This window comes from Phocoena sinus, chromosome 12 (genome assembly GCF_008692025.1).
Source record: "Phocoena sinus isolate mPhoSin1 chromosome 12, mPhoSin1.pri, whole genome shotgun sequence".
In the NCBI taxonomy this organism is placed as follows: domain Eukaryota; kingdom Metazoa; phylum Chordata; class Mammalia; order Artiodactyla; family Phocoenidae; genus Phocoena; species Phocoena sinus.
This window is the reverse complement of record NC_045774.1, coordinates 15,095,569-15,113,242: the sequence shown is the minus strand read 5'-3', so window position 1 is coordinate 15,113,242 and position 17,674 is coordinate 15,095,569. Positions and strand designations below refer to the sequence as shown.

Genomic DNA, 17,674 nt, shown 5'->3' with positions numbered 1-17,674 from the left:
CCACAGTGTTTGATCATGATTTAACTAGCTAATACTAACTTGTTTTATTTTATAAAATGTAGTTACTGCGTACCTATATTTTATAAACATTTTACCAGTGCAGTCTGAGTAAGAGGAAAAGGGAGAGATATTAAAGGGTAAAGAAAAAAAACAGAAGAGCCAAAATATAATATATATATCTGTATGTGTGCACATATATCTATATGTGTGTGTATTAATTTATTCCTAGTCTTCAAATAGTCCACATTTTTTTTTTTTTTTTTTTTTGCGGTACGCGGGCCTCTCACTGTTTTGGCCTCTCCCGTTGCGGAGCACAGGCTCCGGACGCGCAGACTCAGCGGCCATGGCTCACGGGCCCAGCCGCTCCGCAGCATGTGGGATCTTCCCGGACCGGGGCACGAACCCGCGTCCCCTGCATCGGCAGGCGGACTCTCAACCACTGCACCACCAGGGAAGCCCCACATTTTTACTATTTTGAAAAAAGTGAACAAAAGATTAAATGACTAATTCGATGTTTTTAGCTTTAAATTTTTAATAGAAAAACAACATTCAGGATAAAATTTTATCTTTGCCCTCCCTGATAGACAGACAGGCAGGTAAGCAGACAGACAGACATATTAATAGGTGGATATTCCAAGGTAATATGTATCCCAATTTCATTGATCAGTGATGAAAAATTCTTGCTAATTTGACATTTCCAATAGGTTACTATAGTGTTTTGACCAGAAAATATACCCCTGGTACTAATTAGTTTGAACCTGTCTTAACCCTTTCAAATCTTTGAAGCTAATCCCAGTACCCACAGAGGGCATCAGAGGGCAGTCCACTCCCTGTCTGCACAGTTGAGCTCCATCAGGAAAGGTTCCAAGTTATAACAGACCCATTGTTTTCTCTGATTAAAAATCATTAATGTCACTCATATTTTACTCCCTAATTGGCATCTAAATATTGCTTAATTAAATGTATTTTGAAAGAAAGTAGAAATTTCATTAGGTCAGTAGTGGATTAAATTAAATTCCTGCAACAAAGGCTCTTTTGCCTAGAATCTATAAACCAAGGCACTGCTGGTCAGGTTCATGCAGGTCTGCAGATTTAAAGGAAAACCCTTGGGGGTCTGCAGTCAGATCACCGACAGGGGTGTTTCTCGTAGACTGGAAACCACAGTAAGACCGCTAAGAATCAAACCCCAAATAGAAATCAGATACCATGGCCCTTGACACCTATATATGTTCATTTATATAATGTTATTTACCGAGAACACATCGGAATTATTAGAAATATCTAAGAGTTCTCTGTGTTTAGCCAATTCCCTGCAGTGGGGAAAGGTATTTGGAATCAAACCTGGGTTTACATGCTAGCCTTTCCACTGCTGGGGGAGATCATGTTACTGAATCCTAAGAGCCTAGATTTCCTTACTGTGAAACTGGTACAATCATATCTAATCCAAAGAGTGATTGTGAACGTTAAGTTTGGAGAATGTCTTCAAATGGCCTAGCCTATTTCTAAGCAAATATCAGTTCCTGTCCTTTCTGCTCCTTTTGCAAAAAATCTGATGTGCTTTTCAACTCAGTTAAAATCAACAATGTTTGGGCCTCCCTGGTGGCGCAGTGGTTGAGAGTCCGCCTGCAGATGCAGGGGACACGGGTTCGTGCCCTGGCCCGGGAAGATCCCACATGCCGCGGAGCGGCTGGGCCCGTGAGCCATGGCCGCTGAGCCTGCGCGTCCGGAGCCTGCGCGTCCGGAGCCTGTGCTCCGCAACGGGAGAGGCCCCAACAGTGAGAGGCCCGCGTACTGAAAAAAAAAAAAAAAAATCAACAATGTTTACTGATCATTTTCTTTAAGAATATCACAGTCTAGGGGGAGAGGCAATGTGTAAATACAGGAGAACATCCTAAGTTATGTGTCCTGTGGTGCTACAATTCAATCGATATGTCTCTATCCTCCTCAGGTTTCCAGAGAGGAAGGGTCTCCCCAGCTGACTTCAGCAGGGCCGTCTCCTGCCCAGAGGAACAGTCAGCCGAGCAGTTCTGCCATTATCAGCGTGCTTCGCGGGGGCGGGGCCGTCAGAAGCATCTGGACGGACCACCAGATCCGGCAAGCCTTGTTCCCCAGTCGGCGGTCTCCGCAGGAGAATGAGGAGGACGAAGATGATTATCAGATGTTCCTGCCATCCTTCTCCCCTTCAGATCTGAACTCTGCCCGACTGTGTGAGGACAGCACTTCCAGTCGACCTTGCAGTTGGCACATGGGACAGGTCGAGTCCTCGGAGACCCCCAGCTCTGGCCACAGGGTTGTGCGGCGGGCCAGCAGTGCTGGCGAGAGCAACACGTGTCCCCCTGACATGAGAAATAGGGACAGTGACAGCCCTCAGTACAGCTCCCGAAGGGAACTGCAGAATGACCCTAAAACAGAGGGGCTGGACGGGATGACTCCCTTCGGGTCCTCTGTAGAGTTGACCATTGATGACATAGACCATGTCTATGATAACATAAGTTATGAGGACTTGAAACTGATGGTGGCTAAACGGGAAGAAGCTGAAGCCCCTCCCCCCAAATCAGCCAGGGACTCTGCTCGCCCCAAGAGCACCCCGGAGCTGGCCTTCTCAAAGAGGCCGGCAAGCCCAGAGAAGAGCCCTCTGCACCCCCAGAGAGATGGTGCCTCCCCAGGCCGGGAGGCGTGGAACCAAAGCTCACGCGAACTCCAGGTGGTGGAGGAAAACGTCTACGACACCATCGGGCTCCCAGAGGCGCCCTCGCAGGACTTCAAGTGCAGCAGCCTAAAACGTCCCAAGAGGAGCACCTTCCTGGGCCTGGAGGCCGACCTGGGGTGCTGTGACAGTCTGAGGGCCTCTGTTTCCCAGGACAGCCTCCAGTTCAGCGAGGACGAGGCGCCCTACCCCCCGGGACCCTCCGATAACGATTATCTGAGTTTGTTCTATAACTCCTTCGGCTGCAACTTGTCCATAGCTGATCGGTCCATCTCCGATAAACTGTCTGAAGAAGTTGATGAAATCTGGAATGACCTGGAAAATTACATCAAGAAAAACGAAGTCAAAGCCAGAGACCGGCTCCTGGCAGCGTTTCCCGTTAGCAAAGACGACGTGCAGGAACGGCCGCTGGCGGGCAGCGCCCCGGAGCTGGGCGCGCGCTCCCCACGTTCCCTGCCCGCAAGCCGGGCCCTCCTCGTGCCGCCCAGAGACAGGCCCGGGCCGGTCTCCTGCACGCTTGACCTAACCCCAGCCTCCAAAGACGGCTCCTGCCTGAGTCTCCACCGGCTGTCGCTGGTCAGTGACCTGCCGCCCGTGGAGAGTCCCTACGACGTGGCCAGCAGCAGCCCGTCCCCTGCAGACCTGAAGAACCCCGACCCCGGCATGGACACCGCAGACAAGACCAGGAGCAGGGTTTTCCTGATGGCCAGGCAGTACAGTCAGAAGATCAAGAAGGCAAATCAGCTGTTAAAGGTGAAAAGCCCGGAGCTGGAGCAGCCGCCTGGCGGCCACGTGCAGAAGCAGGTCCCCAGGGACCTGGCGGCCATCCTAGAAGAAAAGAAGCAGGGCGGGCCCGCCATCGGTATGTCTCCCGCGCTGCCCTTCTCCTTCCGAGGTAGCACCGTGAGGGTGCTGTCACCCAGATGTTCATTCTCACAGAGAGACCCCAGACTCACTGACGCACAGCTGAGGCCGGCCCTGCACCCACCACATCCCACCAGTGGGAGGCGATTGGGTCTGGAGGGTTTCCTGGTGTCTGTGACATCATCACTCCAGATATGATATTTGAAACAGTGTTCTCTAATACAATCTAGAGCTGAAACATAGCCGTCAGGTTCAGTTTCAGTGTGTTAGGAGGGGTAGCTGTGTAGCAGGGCAAGAGTTTAAGGTTTGGACGAATACGGAATAGGATTGCTCTTTGCTCCGGAATCCTAACAAAAACGCCTACTCATCCTAACAAAGACAAAAAGGAGGCCTTTTTGCATGTTTTTTTTTTTAGCTCTTCACACTGTAACTCGGCTGTTTTCTCATGTGTTACATTTTCTAGTTGCTTTTTTTGAATAGCTGCTGTAATGCATTTAATACTGTCTCATTTGGTATTCTCCTGTATGCTTCCAAGAAGTTTAATTCTTTGAGTCAAGCCTCCTTTTTGGGCAGAACCAAACCAGGATCACGTGCGTGATATTGGTACCATTAGGGTTTAGGAATGAGAGGATCACAGTTTGACTTTTCCTCTATTGTAAAGAAGTACATATCCCCTGGGTAAATTACACAGGGTTCTCAGTGGAAGGGCATGATGTGAATTAAGCACTGGATTGTCAAGGAAAGAAAAAAAACCCTGAGGGTGCTGACTCTCACCTGAGGAGTTTTTCACCTCCAGACCCAGAGAGATTTCTGAGATTAGGGCCCAGGAAGTGAATTTTTTTTTTAAGTGTGAGCTTTTGATCCTGTTTTAAGAATCCCAGCCCTGGATCTTCTGACAAAGGATTGTCTCTGTATCAAATGAGAAGAGACAGTTCTCCAATTAAAAATAATAAACCAGATGGCTCAGTATCAGGGCATGTTTCGTTGGTTAGCTTGGTGGCGGCATGGCTCATCTGGCCAACCTGATGCCACCTACCTCCTTTCTTTGAGACTGCTTTCTTAGGTGGAAACCAGAGAATCAGAAGGGGGTATCCAAGTCCTAAATGGATTCACAAGTTGCATGACAAGAATCTGTAGGAAAAAAAGTTTTTTTAAGTTTGGGAGTGTTTAAGAATTACCTAAGTTTATTCTTTTTCCAGAGCTAATCACACAGTAATATTTCTTAACACATAGGGAAGTGAAGCCCTGGAAATGTTACCTGAAGGATTTTACAGACTCTCTGTGACTTGGCCTTCTTTTTAAGTTAGATAAAGGTTAAATGTGATTTTTATATGAATGTGAGAGACGAGATCGCATATATTTTTCTCCTTGCAGTAATATGCTTGAATTAGTCCCTTTTCCAACGCTAGTGTTGCTAAACTGTTGTTACACACAGAAAAAGTGACCGAGTTCCAGCTGCAGGCGGACTGTTTTGGAGTACAGATGGCACTAGAAGCAGTAGTGTGTTGGCCATGCAACCACTGACTGAATCTGGGCTAGGGTGCCTGTTGTTTAAAATGTGGTAATTGCCTGAGGCGGGTTGTTTGGAATGTGGACCATCCCTTAACAGGCGAAGCTCCAACCCTGGTAGAAGCAAGGTCTTCAATACTGAATCATTAGGGCTTACAACTACCTTGAATAATCTTTTTTACCCACCTTTTAAGTATGAATAGATTTCCCTTGGGGGTTTTCTTTTGCTCCCCCCCCCCACCCCGGCTTTTTGTTTGTTCTTTCTGTTTTGCCTATTTGTGTCTTCTTGGGCTCCTGTAGGATCATAGCTCTGTGTCTGGGCCCTTTCTTGACATGGTGGGCTACTATCGACATTCTCTCCAAGAGAAGATCTCTCCAGAGTCATCTTCTGAGCCAGCCAGTGTCTCCCCCTGCTGGCTGGCAGGAGCGTGTCCCTAGGGCCTGCCATCTCTCAGACCTGAAGAATCTTCCATCTGGGTGGATCGAGACCACTTCCTGTGCCCACCAGGCTTTCAATCAGTTGACGTGATGACTCCTTTTCTCTCTCTTGTTTATCTGGGCACAGGACGTCGTAATCGAATGGACCGATTCTCCAGACTTCTCCGTATGGGCCTTGCCACTTTGCCAGGAGCTTGCTCTCGGTGTTGTGCGGAAGGAGGGGCGCCCTATTCACCTGCTGAAACTCTCCAGCACCTTTATTGAACGCTCCAGCGGGGGTCTACAGGCCCTGGGCCAGACTTCCGCCTGTAAATCACCCAACCAGGTCTAGCCCCTCCCACCTTTTGGAGCCTGTTGCGTCATGCCGGCCATCTTGTCCCATTATGCCTCACTCCTGACAGTCTTTGAGGCCAAGGAAGCCTTTGGGGTCCCCCCCACACTCTTTGTTTTTTTGGTGATGTTCGCTGTGGGAGAAAACTCCATACAGGCTTGAGGAACTTTCCTCCTTGTGTAAAGTAGGGAAGGCAAGATAACATTTTATGCTCTGTGCTACATCACAGGCAACATCAGAAATGTGGATTTTAATCTCTGTCTTGAAAACAGTATAGTTCATACTTCTCTCAACAAGGATCACTTCAAATTTTTATCTGGAATGATAAGAATTCTACCTTCTAAACTTACAAAAGAGGAATAAACCAGAGATAGCCCTGACGTTGTCACATCATGATAATGTACACGTTCTATAAGGACTATGAATGCCAGAACTAAGAATGAGGGGGAATTTTGATCCAGCTGACTAATACTAAGCTTTTTAGGCTAGAAGTGTCATCTTGGGCTGGCTGTTTCCTGTACATCTGACTAAGGGTATCTAGTTAATAACAGCCATTGCTCTGGAAGCTTGTCTCATGTTCATGTTGGCATCAAGCAAGTTATAGACTCTCTTAGAAGGTCAAGCTGAGACCAAAAAACTAAAAACTTAGATCGGCACAGTATAGCGTCTACTTGTGAGGTACTTTCTATTCCAAATTTATAAATGGACAACTTTTTATTATCCAAAGATAAACTGTGCCCATTATGAGTTGTCTATAATATATATGTTTACATAGCATTTTACTAAAGGCTGTCTTCCTGCTTCCCCACTTCCTGCTATGCCCAAATTGTACACTGCCTTTCCACTCTCAGTGGTACAGTCTTAGAGCACATTTATTCTTAACACTATGTTTAGAATAAATGGAGGCTGTCCAAAAATTATCTGGGTAATTAAGTGGTTCTTGAGACCAATTTCTGCCTAGAGCTGTGCTTGGTTTTCTGTGGGGATTGTTCTCCAAGATTAAAAGCTCATGGACTAGATGGAATAATAAACCAGCTTAGATACAATAACTAGCAGCACGAGCATGCGTACACAACCAATAGCTAAGTATTATGGTGCATGTAAGACTTCAGAGAAATCAATTAGAAAAGGATTCATAGAAGTGATAAAGCTTATAGAGGGTCTTGAGAGGTAAATAGGATTTGATTAAGCAAAGGAAGAAGAAGAGAGTGTGATAAAGAAGAAAAAGGCATGAGAAATACTATGGCTATTTTGGATAATACATGGTTTCAGATGATCTGGGCCACCATGTTCCAAAGTCAAGAGCTATTTGTTCTTACAAGACTTCACAGTTAAATTTTGATGCTGCAATAGTTTAACTGAATTTTTTTTGATTAGCTCTCACTGCTTTCTCTCAAATTGTCATTTTCTTGGAAGTTTGTAGAAGTTCAAAGCCTTCCTGATTCAGCTGGGGGATCAGGCTCAGAGCCACAGTGTAGGTGAGAATGGCTTGGGAAGAACCGTCTTGACTTTGAGGTGGGACTGCTAACCAAAGACAAGCCTAAAGGTCCAGCTAACATTGGTTGGGTTTCATAGTTAACGAAACGTTGTATATTTCAAGGTGGCTAACAAGGGCGCCTTGGTGTCCATGTAGACTTTCAGTCTCTTAAGGGGTTACCAAATCTTAATTGGTATTGAGAGTCTTTACTATGCCCTTTAAGGAGTAATAGCTCAAGTTTTTGTTACTACAAATTCTAAACTAATAATCTCTGTCCTTCCAAGGAATTTGGACTTGAAAGTCTGAAGGCCCTGAATGAATGTAGGATCTATAATGAGAAGATAAACACTATTTATTCTGATTCCGGGGACTAAGGGGCAAGTAATCGGAGGCGGTTGCGGTTAAAGGGCACACAGAACAACAGCACATTGTTTTCTGTCCCCATAGAAGGCAAACTTGAAAGAAACAGCAGAAACTCAACTAAATATTTAGTTTAAATTCAAGGAATAATTTACTAACAACAGGTTACTAAAAATATAAAGAGGAAAAAATTATAATGTCACTTGCTGGTCATCATATATAGAATAGATGCCCTCTATAGAGACTGCGTAGATGCGGTCTGAGTGATTTATAGGATTCATGGAATTCTTTGATTCTAGGGTGGTCATGTGGGTACCTGGATTGGGAGGTGGGGGGACACGGCTCTTGAAATTGACATCTCTGGGCTCTCTCTTTTTAATCATTCCTGACCCAAGAGAAATCTCTGTATCTATATCATGGTTCTGTTAATGCCTTTAGAGATGTCTGTACTCAGAAGTGAAGTAGAGAGGATAGTGGCCTCATAGCTTAATTTGAAGTGGCAATAGCTTTCGTGGAAATAACGGTAAAACCCTGTTCTGCAACCAGTACTAGAGAGCATTAGATTATGGATTGTGTGCACAGGATGGTTCATTCTTAATGTCTTGGAAGCATAGATTTCAGTGCCTGGCTTCTCGGTGATAGGAAAGGATGTAAGGATCAGTCAGTACATGTGGTTTTGAAGGGAGGACCTCCTGTCAACATCCCGAGACAGTGGCAGTGGAGGGCTGCCTGGAAACAAGAAGTGCAGGAACAGCCACCGGGAGCAGACTCTGCTGGGAGTACTTGTCTGAGAGCAATCAAGACTGGTGAGGCAGGGGTAGCCATTGCAGGGTGGATTGTGGTCATGCTTCTTTTAATGACTACTTGAGTTATTTTTCATTGACCAGGGTTTAAGTGCTGACTCTTATTTTTATGTTGCCTGTTTTTAGCACTGGCACACTATTCCATGCTTGTAAAGAACACTAGAAATTGTCATTACAAACAGGGAACGCTTGTGGACCTGCTGTTGAAATAAATAAAATAATCCAGAATTAGATCAAATGAAGTTTTAGGTGGCTTTTTTATTAAACGGGATGATTTTATTAGTTTGTGTTGCTTAGTATTTGATGATTTCTTATCCTCAAACTTAACCTAAAAGTCCTCTCTACTGTTTAAATTTTTTTAATATGTTGCTAGAACGTTCTTGTTTTTTAAATCTTTGCATGTAGAAATGATCCTGTATATATTTATCATTTTAATATTTGCCTTCCAGGTGCCAGGATTGCTGAATATTCCCAACTGTATGACCAGATCGTATTCAGAGAAACCCCCTTTAAGACTCAGAAGGATGGCTGGGCCAGCCCTCAAGACTCCTCCAACCTCAGCTCTGCATCACCTTCCCACACCCAACATGGTAGCGAGGATTGGCTTTTGCATTCAACCTATAGTAATGGAGAGTTAGCAGATTTCTGTCCCCGGCCAGAGCAAGACTTGAAGTCAAAATATCCCACTTTAGAGATCAATACGAAAAGTACCCCAAGACAACTGTCTGCAGCTTGCTCCGTGCCTTCTCTCCAAATCGCTGAGCCTCTGCTGGGCTCCGTGCAGAGACACAGTGTGGTGGTCAGCCAGCCCAACAAAGAGAACTCCTGTCAGGGCCATCTTTACAACTCTCTGGGACGGAAAGGAATCAGTGCTAAATCTCAGCCTTATAACAGGTCCCAGTCATCTTCCTCCATCCTGATAAACAAGTCCGCGGACTCCATCAACTACCCTAGTGAAATGGGAAAGAAACAGCTGCTGTCTTTACACAGAAGTTCAAGGTGGGAGAGTCACCAGGATTTGGTGCCAGGTATTGTTGACTCAGGTCAACAGGGCACTGAAAAACACTCAGATCTCACACTCCAGGACTCACAGAAAGTTCTGGTAGTAAATAGAAATTTACCTTTAAGTGCCCAAATAGCTACCCAGAACTATTTTTCCAATTTCAAAGAGACTGAAGGAGATGAAGATGACTATGTGGAGATCAAGTCAGAAGAAGATGAGCCAATAAGCAGCAAACTTGGACCATATCTGACATCATACAATGATTCTGATAAATTGAATGACTATCTCTGGAAGGGGCCACCTCCCAATCAGCAAAATATTGTCCAATCTCTAAGGGAAAAATTCCAGTGTCTTAGTTCAAGCAGCTTTGCCTAAGGTTCTTAAGAGTAGCTGCCTGAATTAACTTCTTACTGTGCTCATGAATTAGAGATACTGAGATGTTTTGTATGTACCAGATTAGAACAGTTTTGTAATAACCAGAGATGTAAAGTATACTTTCTTTAACAGCACAACTTTTTGAAACAGCTGGCGATCCAGCCAGGATTGTACTGTAGCAAATGTTAGCATCTAACACTGTGTTTTCTGATGTTGATGGTCTTCGTGTTTCATGTAAGTCAATCTTATTTGAAAATTTTAGGCTTTTTTTTTTTTTTTTTAAACATGATGGCCATGGTATTTTTTCCCATATCCTGACAGTTAGTGCCCAGACTTTAAGAAATGCAATAATCATTTCCTATTATCCAGAAGCCACAGGTATACTAGGACTCAAAGGCAGCAAGGAGGACTTTTCACGTTTTTTAAAAAGAAAGGAAACTAAAGCTGTTTAAAGGATTATGCTTACCTCTGACATTTTTGTTAAATTTGTGCCAAGACCCTAGAATAACTTAAACGGGGGATCTCTAATTGGAGTATTGTCTAGGTGCCCATTTTAGGGTTTCTATGCTGGCATTCCTGCATCTAGTTCATTATAAGGCAGAAAATATGTAACTATTGGAAATTAGAATGTATCATGACCAATTTTCTGTAAGTAAAAATCCTTCCCTGTCTTCCTGAACAAGGCCTGGAGAATGTGCTGCTCCGTCACTTATTTTACATTTCATGGGATTAAATGAATGATTCCCTTAACGGTTTAAAACCAAGTGCAAGAAAATGCAAATTGACTTATTAGAAAAGATGGGTTGACATCTGGGTACAACTTGATTATCTCATTATATGACAGTTGGGGATGGGGAGAAGATAAAACCCTTCACTACTTTTTGTGCCTGTTTCTAATCATCACGAAGTAAACCATAAACTAAAATAAAGCAAAGCGCTTTAAAGCTACTCTTCCCAGAGCAGTTTTTCAGATGTCCTTTCATGAATTTTATACTCAGCCAAATGACCTGGTCTCAGCCTTGAGAATTTTATTGACTGTAGTGAAATTTATTTTCTAATCCAGACATAATATGGGGGTCTTTTCTCATTGTTTGGGGGCATATAGAAGAGCAGAATCCTTGGTTACTAAATTCTGACTAATCACATCTTTTAAGTTGTAATTATGCTCTTTAAATAGTGGTTCATTGTGATATTATGTACTAATACAACTCTTTATGGAAGGAAACAAAAACAAAAGCAAGACCTTGTGAGTAAAACACAAAATTAAAGAAGCTAAAGAGAAAAATGAAGGCAGATTTATTGCCACTTTATACAAATATTTTATTGAAGACTCCAATCAATGTAACAAGTATGTTTTCTCAAACAGTGGCTTTCGCATTCTCACTTTAAGCCATTTTACATTCTGTGGCCTCTTCCCCACCCTCTCAGTTTTCATCTTAAACGATATGATAATCTGTGTAGGGAAAGGGGATCTGGGCTTTTCATTTAAAGATAAGCAATGATATTGATTTGAATCAGTGACATCTACCATAATTCTTTTTCTCTCTTTAAGTGCTATGCCTCTTTTTCTTAAAAACATAAAATGTGACCATCCTTATTTTATACACAGGTACCTAAGGCATTCGTTTTCCTTTTTAAGTAACAAAAAATAACCTAATTTTCTTCTTTCTCCATACTGTACTTTCTTCTTGTAGCTTAGAAAACAAAGTCCATATTGACGAGCATTGTTCTGGAACCATTCCTTCTTTCACTGCCCTCCTTTAAACATGTTATGAGTTTTCAAGAATAAGCAGTATCAGAAAAGAGAAGCGCCGTAACTGAGTATAGATTCTCTGACTTGCTAGAGGTATTTGTAAGGGCGTTTACAAAACAAAGTTACCTGACTTTTCTTGTCCCGGGAATGCAGTTTCCCACTTCTCTGCTTTTTGGTTTGTAAGACCCAAATTCTGTATTATCCATGTTGCTGTGGTGTCTTCCTCTCAGAAATTATTAATTCTCCACACCAATGTCCTCTTGCACGACTTTGATGTCACTTGTAGGAACACGCCCCGCTGCACGGAGGCTGCTGTCGTACTGTATAAAATGTCTGTATGGTTGTCTTTAGGTTCTAGGACAAATCTGCAGTTCTATACATCCGTTCTGTCAGCCAGGATACAGATTTTGAGATCTGTGTGTATATATATAAAATCAAGTTCGTATTTCCCCTCAAAGTTATTCAATGAGTGCTTTTGTTTAAAATAGTTTCTTCGGGAGGTGGGGTAGGGATGTATATAATTGGGGGAAAAGAGTTATATGTACTTAAACGGATGTCAAGTTCTTACTAGGTCTCTGTACTGAAGGTTCAATTTTTTTTTTTTATAAGTTCACTTTTCACCTACTCTATTCTTTGTGCAAAAAAAAACCCCCAGAAAAACAAACAAACAAAAAACCATGCCTCTAGGAAAACATAGTTTAAATACTGTATATATGATAATGAAAGTTAGTAATTCTCATTATTTAATAAAGTTTGTAAAGTACAAAGTAAAATACAGTGTGAATTAATGTGTTAATTCGAGAAAGATCAAGATTTTTCTGAACTATACTCAGTTATAATACTTTGCCTTATGAGCTGTGCAGAAAATGGTTCAGGGTAGAATTCCCTGGTGGTCCAGTGGTTAGACCAGTGGACTCAGAGCTTCCACTGCAGGGTGCACAGTTTCAATCCCTGGTCAGAAAACTAAAATCCCACAAGCTGAGCAGCATGGCCCAAAAAAAAAAAAAAAGAAAATGGTTCAGGGTAGTGATGATATACCATGTTTCAGTGGCCTTGTGACGGACCATTTTCTGTATCTTTTGATTACTTTTCAAATATTGAATTTAGCCTGGGATTATCACACCCTTCTCTGAAATTCCCCTTAGACCGAGTGCCTTTCCAGGTAACTGGTTTTGATGGTGTGAGGTCATAGAGTAGTCTGACTTGCAGCTGTGGGGTTAAAGTCAGGTGAGGTGGAGGGGAAGAGCCCAGAATGCTGAAGTTTTTTTGGTGCCAAAAGACAAACCTGCCCACTTTACTCTGGTGGTGCAAGCCCATGGGCAAAGCTCACTTTGTGCATCTGTGAAAAAGAACAAAGCTTGATTTTTCCAGACAATAGCTTATTCACAATGCATCATACGATAGGAAAGGAAGGGAAGCAAGCAGTTCCACTTCATTCGTTCTAAAACCATGTCTATTCAGCTCAAACGTAAAAGAACAGGGCTTGGATAGTAAGTAAATTATCCGCTCTACGGGGCAAACACAAGCCCCCAAATATTCTATTGTTTGTATGGCAAGGTATGGCTCTCCATATAAGCATCACAAGACCATGGGTAAGCAGATTCCTTCTTGTATAGACTAGTTAAATCAGAGGCTGTAAACTGGTGGCCCAGAGCCTGAATCTGGTTTATACAGTTTTAAAAAGGTTTAACATGAAAATCCAGACTTCCGCCTTTAAAAAAAAAAAATTAGATCTAGCCTGTTTGGGGCTGGCTTCTGATGAGGTGACTCCGAGATCTGAGGATGGAATTTAAAGGTGAAAATCATCCTGTAAGCCAATAGGGTAGCAGATCCCTGGAGAAAGAAACAGGCGAGGAAGCCATTTTGGGCCTAAGCCATTCTGGGAGCTCAGCCTGGCCAAAACGCTTTCCTTGAACAGGTCTCAGTACTTAATGATCTCAAGGGAAACAAAAGAATAAACTGTTATTAGGCAAGAGAAGTAAAAACAGCAAAGTCCTTATCAGTTGTAAGGACTCCCAGTTCTCTTTCAATGGTAAAGATTAGCCTGAAGCCACAACTACCTGAGGCCCCGAACATAAGAGATGACGTTTGTCGCGCTAGCTTCCTACCTGTTTGTCTTGCCAGTTTTCCCCATTTTCAGACTTGTGCACCTCCATCCTCCCATATCTTAGCCAGCATAATATTTCTAGACACAAAACAATCCAATCTTCTACAAAGTCCTCCAAATCTGTCTCTGCCTTTACAGGAGCTGCTCCCTTTGCCTGCGTGACCCTCCCACTACGATCCAGGAGAAAACCTGCCAGGTCCGCAACACTCAGCTCAAAAATCACTATTAAGAACTGTGGAGGGTCTGGGATTTTACTCAGCTTGCACGCTAACGAGTTAGCTTGCCTTTGTATCAGAGGTCATGATCACTCCCGGCAGGATAGGCAGCGGGAAAGCGTTGGTCTCCCTTGCTTCTGCAGGCCCCCGGGGGCCTGCAGAGCATCCCAAGTATGTGCTACAGGCACACAGTGGGTGGGTTTCACAGCTGAGGAATAATGGATTTAGGAATCTTTTATCTTAAAGAGCTACTGGCAAACCTGCCCAATCTTTGACCCTGGAGGGAGGCATTATCTTTACACTGTGGGCAGCAAACATATCTGCCCTCTGCCCTGGAGGGAAACACTCTCTATTTTCCAAGGTCGTTTGTTATGCAAATACCCTTTGGACACTAGCCCGAAACAAGACCGATTGATACAAGACAGGAAGAGATGCAAAATGCAGGAAACCCATAGAGAGTGTCTCAGAACAATCACATTGTTACCCCAAAATTGGGTTCCCCTCTTGGTGGGTGTCAAGCTAAAAGACACAACCATGCCAAAGGTCCTGAGAAGGATTTATTACTTGCAACAAGTAAGGAGAACACCAGGGATCTTACGCAAAGCAGTGTCTCCCCTAACAGCAAAGTTGGGGAAGTGTTTAAGCTAAGGGTACATGCATATTCATGAAGGGGCTTGAGCAAGAGAATTCAGCATAGAATTGGGGCAAAGGTCAACAGCGTCCAAGCTTTAGTTGATTGAAGTCAGAAAAGGTCAACGTCATCATCCTTTAGGTTCCAATTGATCTGTTGGAAGCTTCTTGTGACTCTCCAGGTCTAGGAAGGTGTTTCTTAACACTTACAACTCTCTGAACCTTTAGGCTTTATAGCTTTCCATCAACATGCCTGTGTTCTACTATTCAGTTCTGCACAGTAAACTCTGACACTCTGACACCCTGACACCCGAGCTTGTGTCTGTCTTGTTCAAAGTTGATTCCTTCACCACATGCCTAGCATAGAGGCTAGTATAGAGCAAATGCACTCTCACTCTCTCTATATACCTATAAATATCATATTAACTTCAGATATATATATATATTCCTTTTTCTGGAAACAAACTTTCTTTGACCTATGTCCAAATGTCATCTCAAAGTGCACTGAAATTATTTACATCCACTAGGGAAAGAATGTGAGTTAGTGCATTTTTAAGGGCTTCAACACAAGAGAGCCCTTTCCTCCCAGGGTAGTTGACTTTTCCTAAGTAAACCAATATATATTTGAGTTTGGGATAAACAGATTCAGACATATCTATCTCCAAATGAGATCCTGACACTTCCCCATGAAACAAACCTGGGAATATGAAAGATCCTGAAGTTTTCTTCCATAAATCTTTCTCCCTTTCCTATCCTCTCCTACAAGTGTGTATTATGAGTGTGTAAGAACCCAAATAGCTCTCATCTGGAATGACTTCAGGGTGGGGCCCAAGAGGGAGTTGAAGGTGAGCAGAGGACAGAGGCCTCCACGGTCATCCACGTGAGGACCTGAACAGGTTGAGTAAAATACTTTAACTGGCTTGATCAGCACAGGCATTTGCTGTCCTAGACCTTAAAGTGATTCCTTAAAATTACATATAAGATCGCAGTTAATCATATCATAATGGGACAGACCATTGTTGACCATCAGCGTCAACACCTAAAATTTTTTAAGATTAGAAAGTATGTTAATTCACTTAAGAAAAACAGAAAACAAAAAATCCACATGGCTTCTAGGTGAACTTTATTATACTTTTTTTTTTGGCGCTGCTGCACAGCTTGCGGGGATCTTAGTTCCCCAACCAGGGATTGAACCCAGGCTCCGCTTCGGCAGTGAAAGCGCCAATTCCTAACCACTGGACCGCCAGGGAATTCCCTATTATACTTTAATGTGAGATCTAATTAAAAGAGAGTATCGCTTTAAAGGTGTGGATTGCCATAAGCTTTTGGTGACGACTGAAAACAGCCTCCAAAGTGCCTTCTTCAAGATGGCTTTGCAGCACATCTATATGGCCTGAGTCATTTCCATATTATGGATTCCAGTAACAAATTAGTTTTGGTGGCTCACCCTTCCTAATCAATTTAGCTTAGGTGTACAGTTTTAAACTTGCTCTTTTCTATTCAAACCTTTCTTCCATACAGAATAGTTCATGAAGTGTTGAATGTGTCTTCTTTGGGGCCTGCTGTGCCATGCTGAGCCATGCAATTCACAAAAATGCCACACTTTTCCGTGCAATTCAGTATGATCGGAAGGGTTGCCTTTTTATATGAAGTTGTGGCTGTGTTGTTTATTCTCCACTTCCCTGTGCTATTTCTTCTCCACTTAACATTTTTAGCAGTTATAAATTTTCTGAGAACTGCTTCTGCAAATGGTTACAGGTAAATATTGCCACCACAGGTGTGGCCCCAACTGACCTTCCTATCCCTCCCCCAGCACACAGAAAGCCTTCAACACACAGCTACTGAACAAGCGAATGAAAGAATGTTATTTCTCACACCAAACTGGAAACAATACAAACAACATCAGGAAAAGGTAAAATAAATTATGGTCTATCCACAATATAGATTAGGTTATAATATATAGCCACTATAAGTCATGATTTCGAGTACTATCCCTTCCCAATTTCATGAAAACAGATATAGCAAGTGAAGAAGAGACCTATATATATAATATGGTCACAATCTTGTAATACAAGTTAAAATAAAATTAAGAGATCAAAATTAACAGTTATGACTTGGCAATAGTATTGTGGGTGATTTTATTTTTTACTTTATGCTTTTCTCTATATACATTATAAATAAACAGTATATATATTTGAAAAACACACTCAGCTCCAGCATCAGATCCTCTGGTGTTTTCTCTGGTGCTCCTCCATAAACAGTTAAGCATTTCATTTTCATCACCTCAGAAAACAACCCTGTACCTATCAGCTCTAACCTCCAGTCCCTCTATTTCCCCTGCCCCCAGCCATAAGCAAACCCTAAACCAATTGCCCTTCCAGGAAGCAAACTGCCACCCGAGGGCAGGATGTTATTGGCATTCTAGGCGGAGCAAGAAGGTACTGTCTCAGGGCAGGAAGGGAGCCCCAAGCTCACGCCCCACCCTCCTCTGATTTTTAACCTAGACAAATTTCGAGTCTGTGTTCGCAAGTGCCAGAAAGTGCCCGTCTCTGACGTCCAGGCAACTCGAACAGCAGCCCCGCGCCCCACAGGCGCCCACCTTCCCAACGTCACGGCCACTGAGCGCAGTGCCCCCTAGAGGCTCCTCTCCGTTGAGGAAGAATAGCCAGGACCTTCCTGCCGCTGGCCCGTTACCGGCCGGGTCCGGTTCTCCCGCCTGGCGCCTGCCCCGTCACCCCCAGGAGGGACGTGAGCCACTGCGTCTCTGAGCTCAGCCGCCGCATCTCCGCGTCGCGGGAGAACCCGCGGCCTCCCGCTTTCGCCGCCTCGCCACGTCCCCGCTGCGCCGCCCGCGCCCCGCCATGAGCGCGCGCCTGCCGCTCGTCCTGCGCCAGCTCGGCCGCCTGCAGCCCCCCGGCCCGCCGCGCCGCCTCCGAGAGCTTTGTCTCGCCAGCAGCGGCGGGGGCGGCGGATGTGGCGGCGGGGAGGGCCTGCTCGGGCAGCGGCGGCTGCGGGACACCCAGGCCGGGAGCAGCCGGGGCCCGGGCAGCCGGGCGCCCCCAGCGCGGAACTCGATCGTCCGGTGAGTGTCCGGCGCTCGCC

General features: G+C 44.1%; 2 protein-coding genes across 9 annotated transcripts in view; both read left to right on the top strand.

Moving 5' to 3' along the window:
- PLEKHG1 (pleckstrin homology and RhoGEF domain containing G1) overlaps positions 1-12,393 on the top strand; it is a 237,122-nt gene extending 224,729 nt beyond the window's left edge. For all 5 annotated transcript variants that reach the window (XM_032650792.1, XM_032650793.1, XM_032650791.1 and 2 more), the window contains 2 exons: positions 1,949-3,569; positions 8,939-12,393. In XM_032650792.1, the coding sequence (XP_032506683.1) occupies positions 1,949-3,569; positions 8,939-9,867 (2,550 nt within the window). In that variant the 3' untranslated portion in view covers positions 9,868-12,393. The remainder of the gene's footprint in view (positions 1-1,948; positions 3,570-8,938) is intronic.
- Positions 12,394-17,088: 4,695 nt separating this feature from the next.
- MTHFD1L (methylenetetrahydrofolate dehydrogenase (NADP+ dependent) 1 like) overlaps positions 17,089-17,674 on the top strand; it is a 211,983-nt gene continuing 211,397 nt past the window's right edge. For all 4 annotated transcript variants that reach the window (XR_004352578.1, XM_032651641.1, XM_032651638.1 and 1 more), the window contains exon 1: positions 17,089-17,654. Coding sequence is in view for 3 of the 4 variants with exons in the window: in XM_032651641.1 (XP_032507532.1) it covers positions 17,434-17,654 (221 nt within the window). In the remaining variant the exon portion in view is untranslated. The remainder of the gene's footprint in view (positions 17,655-17,674) is intronic.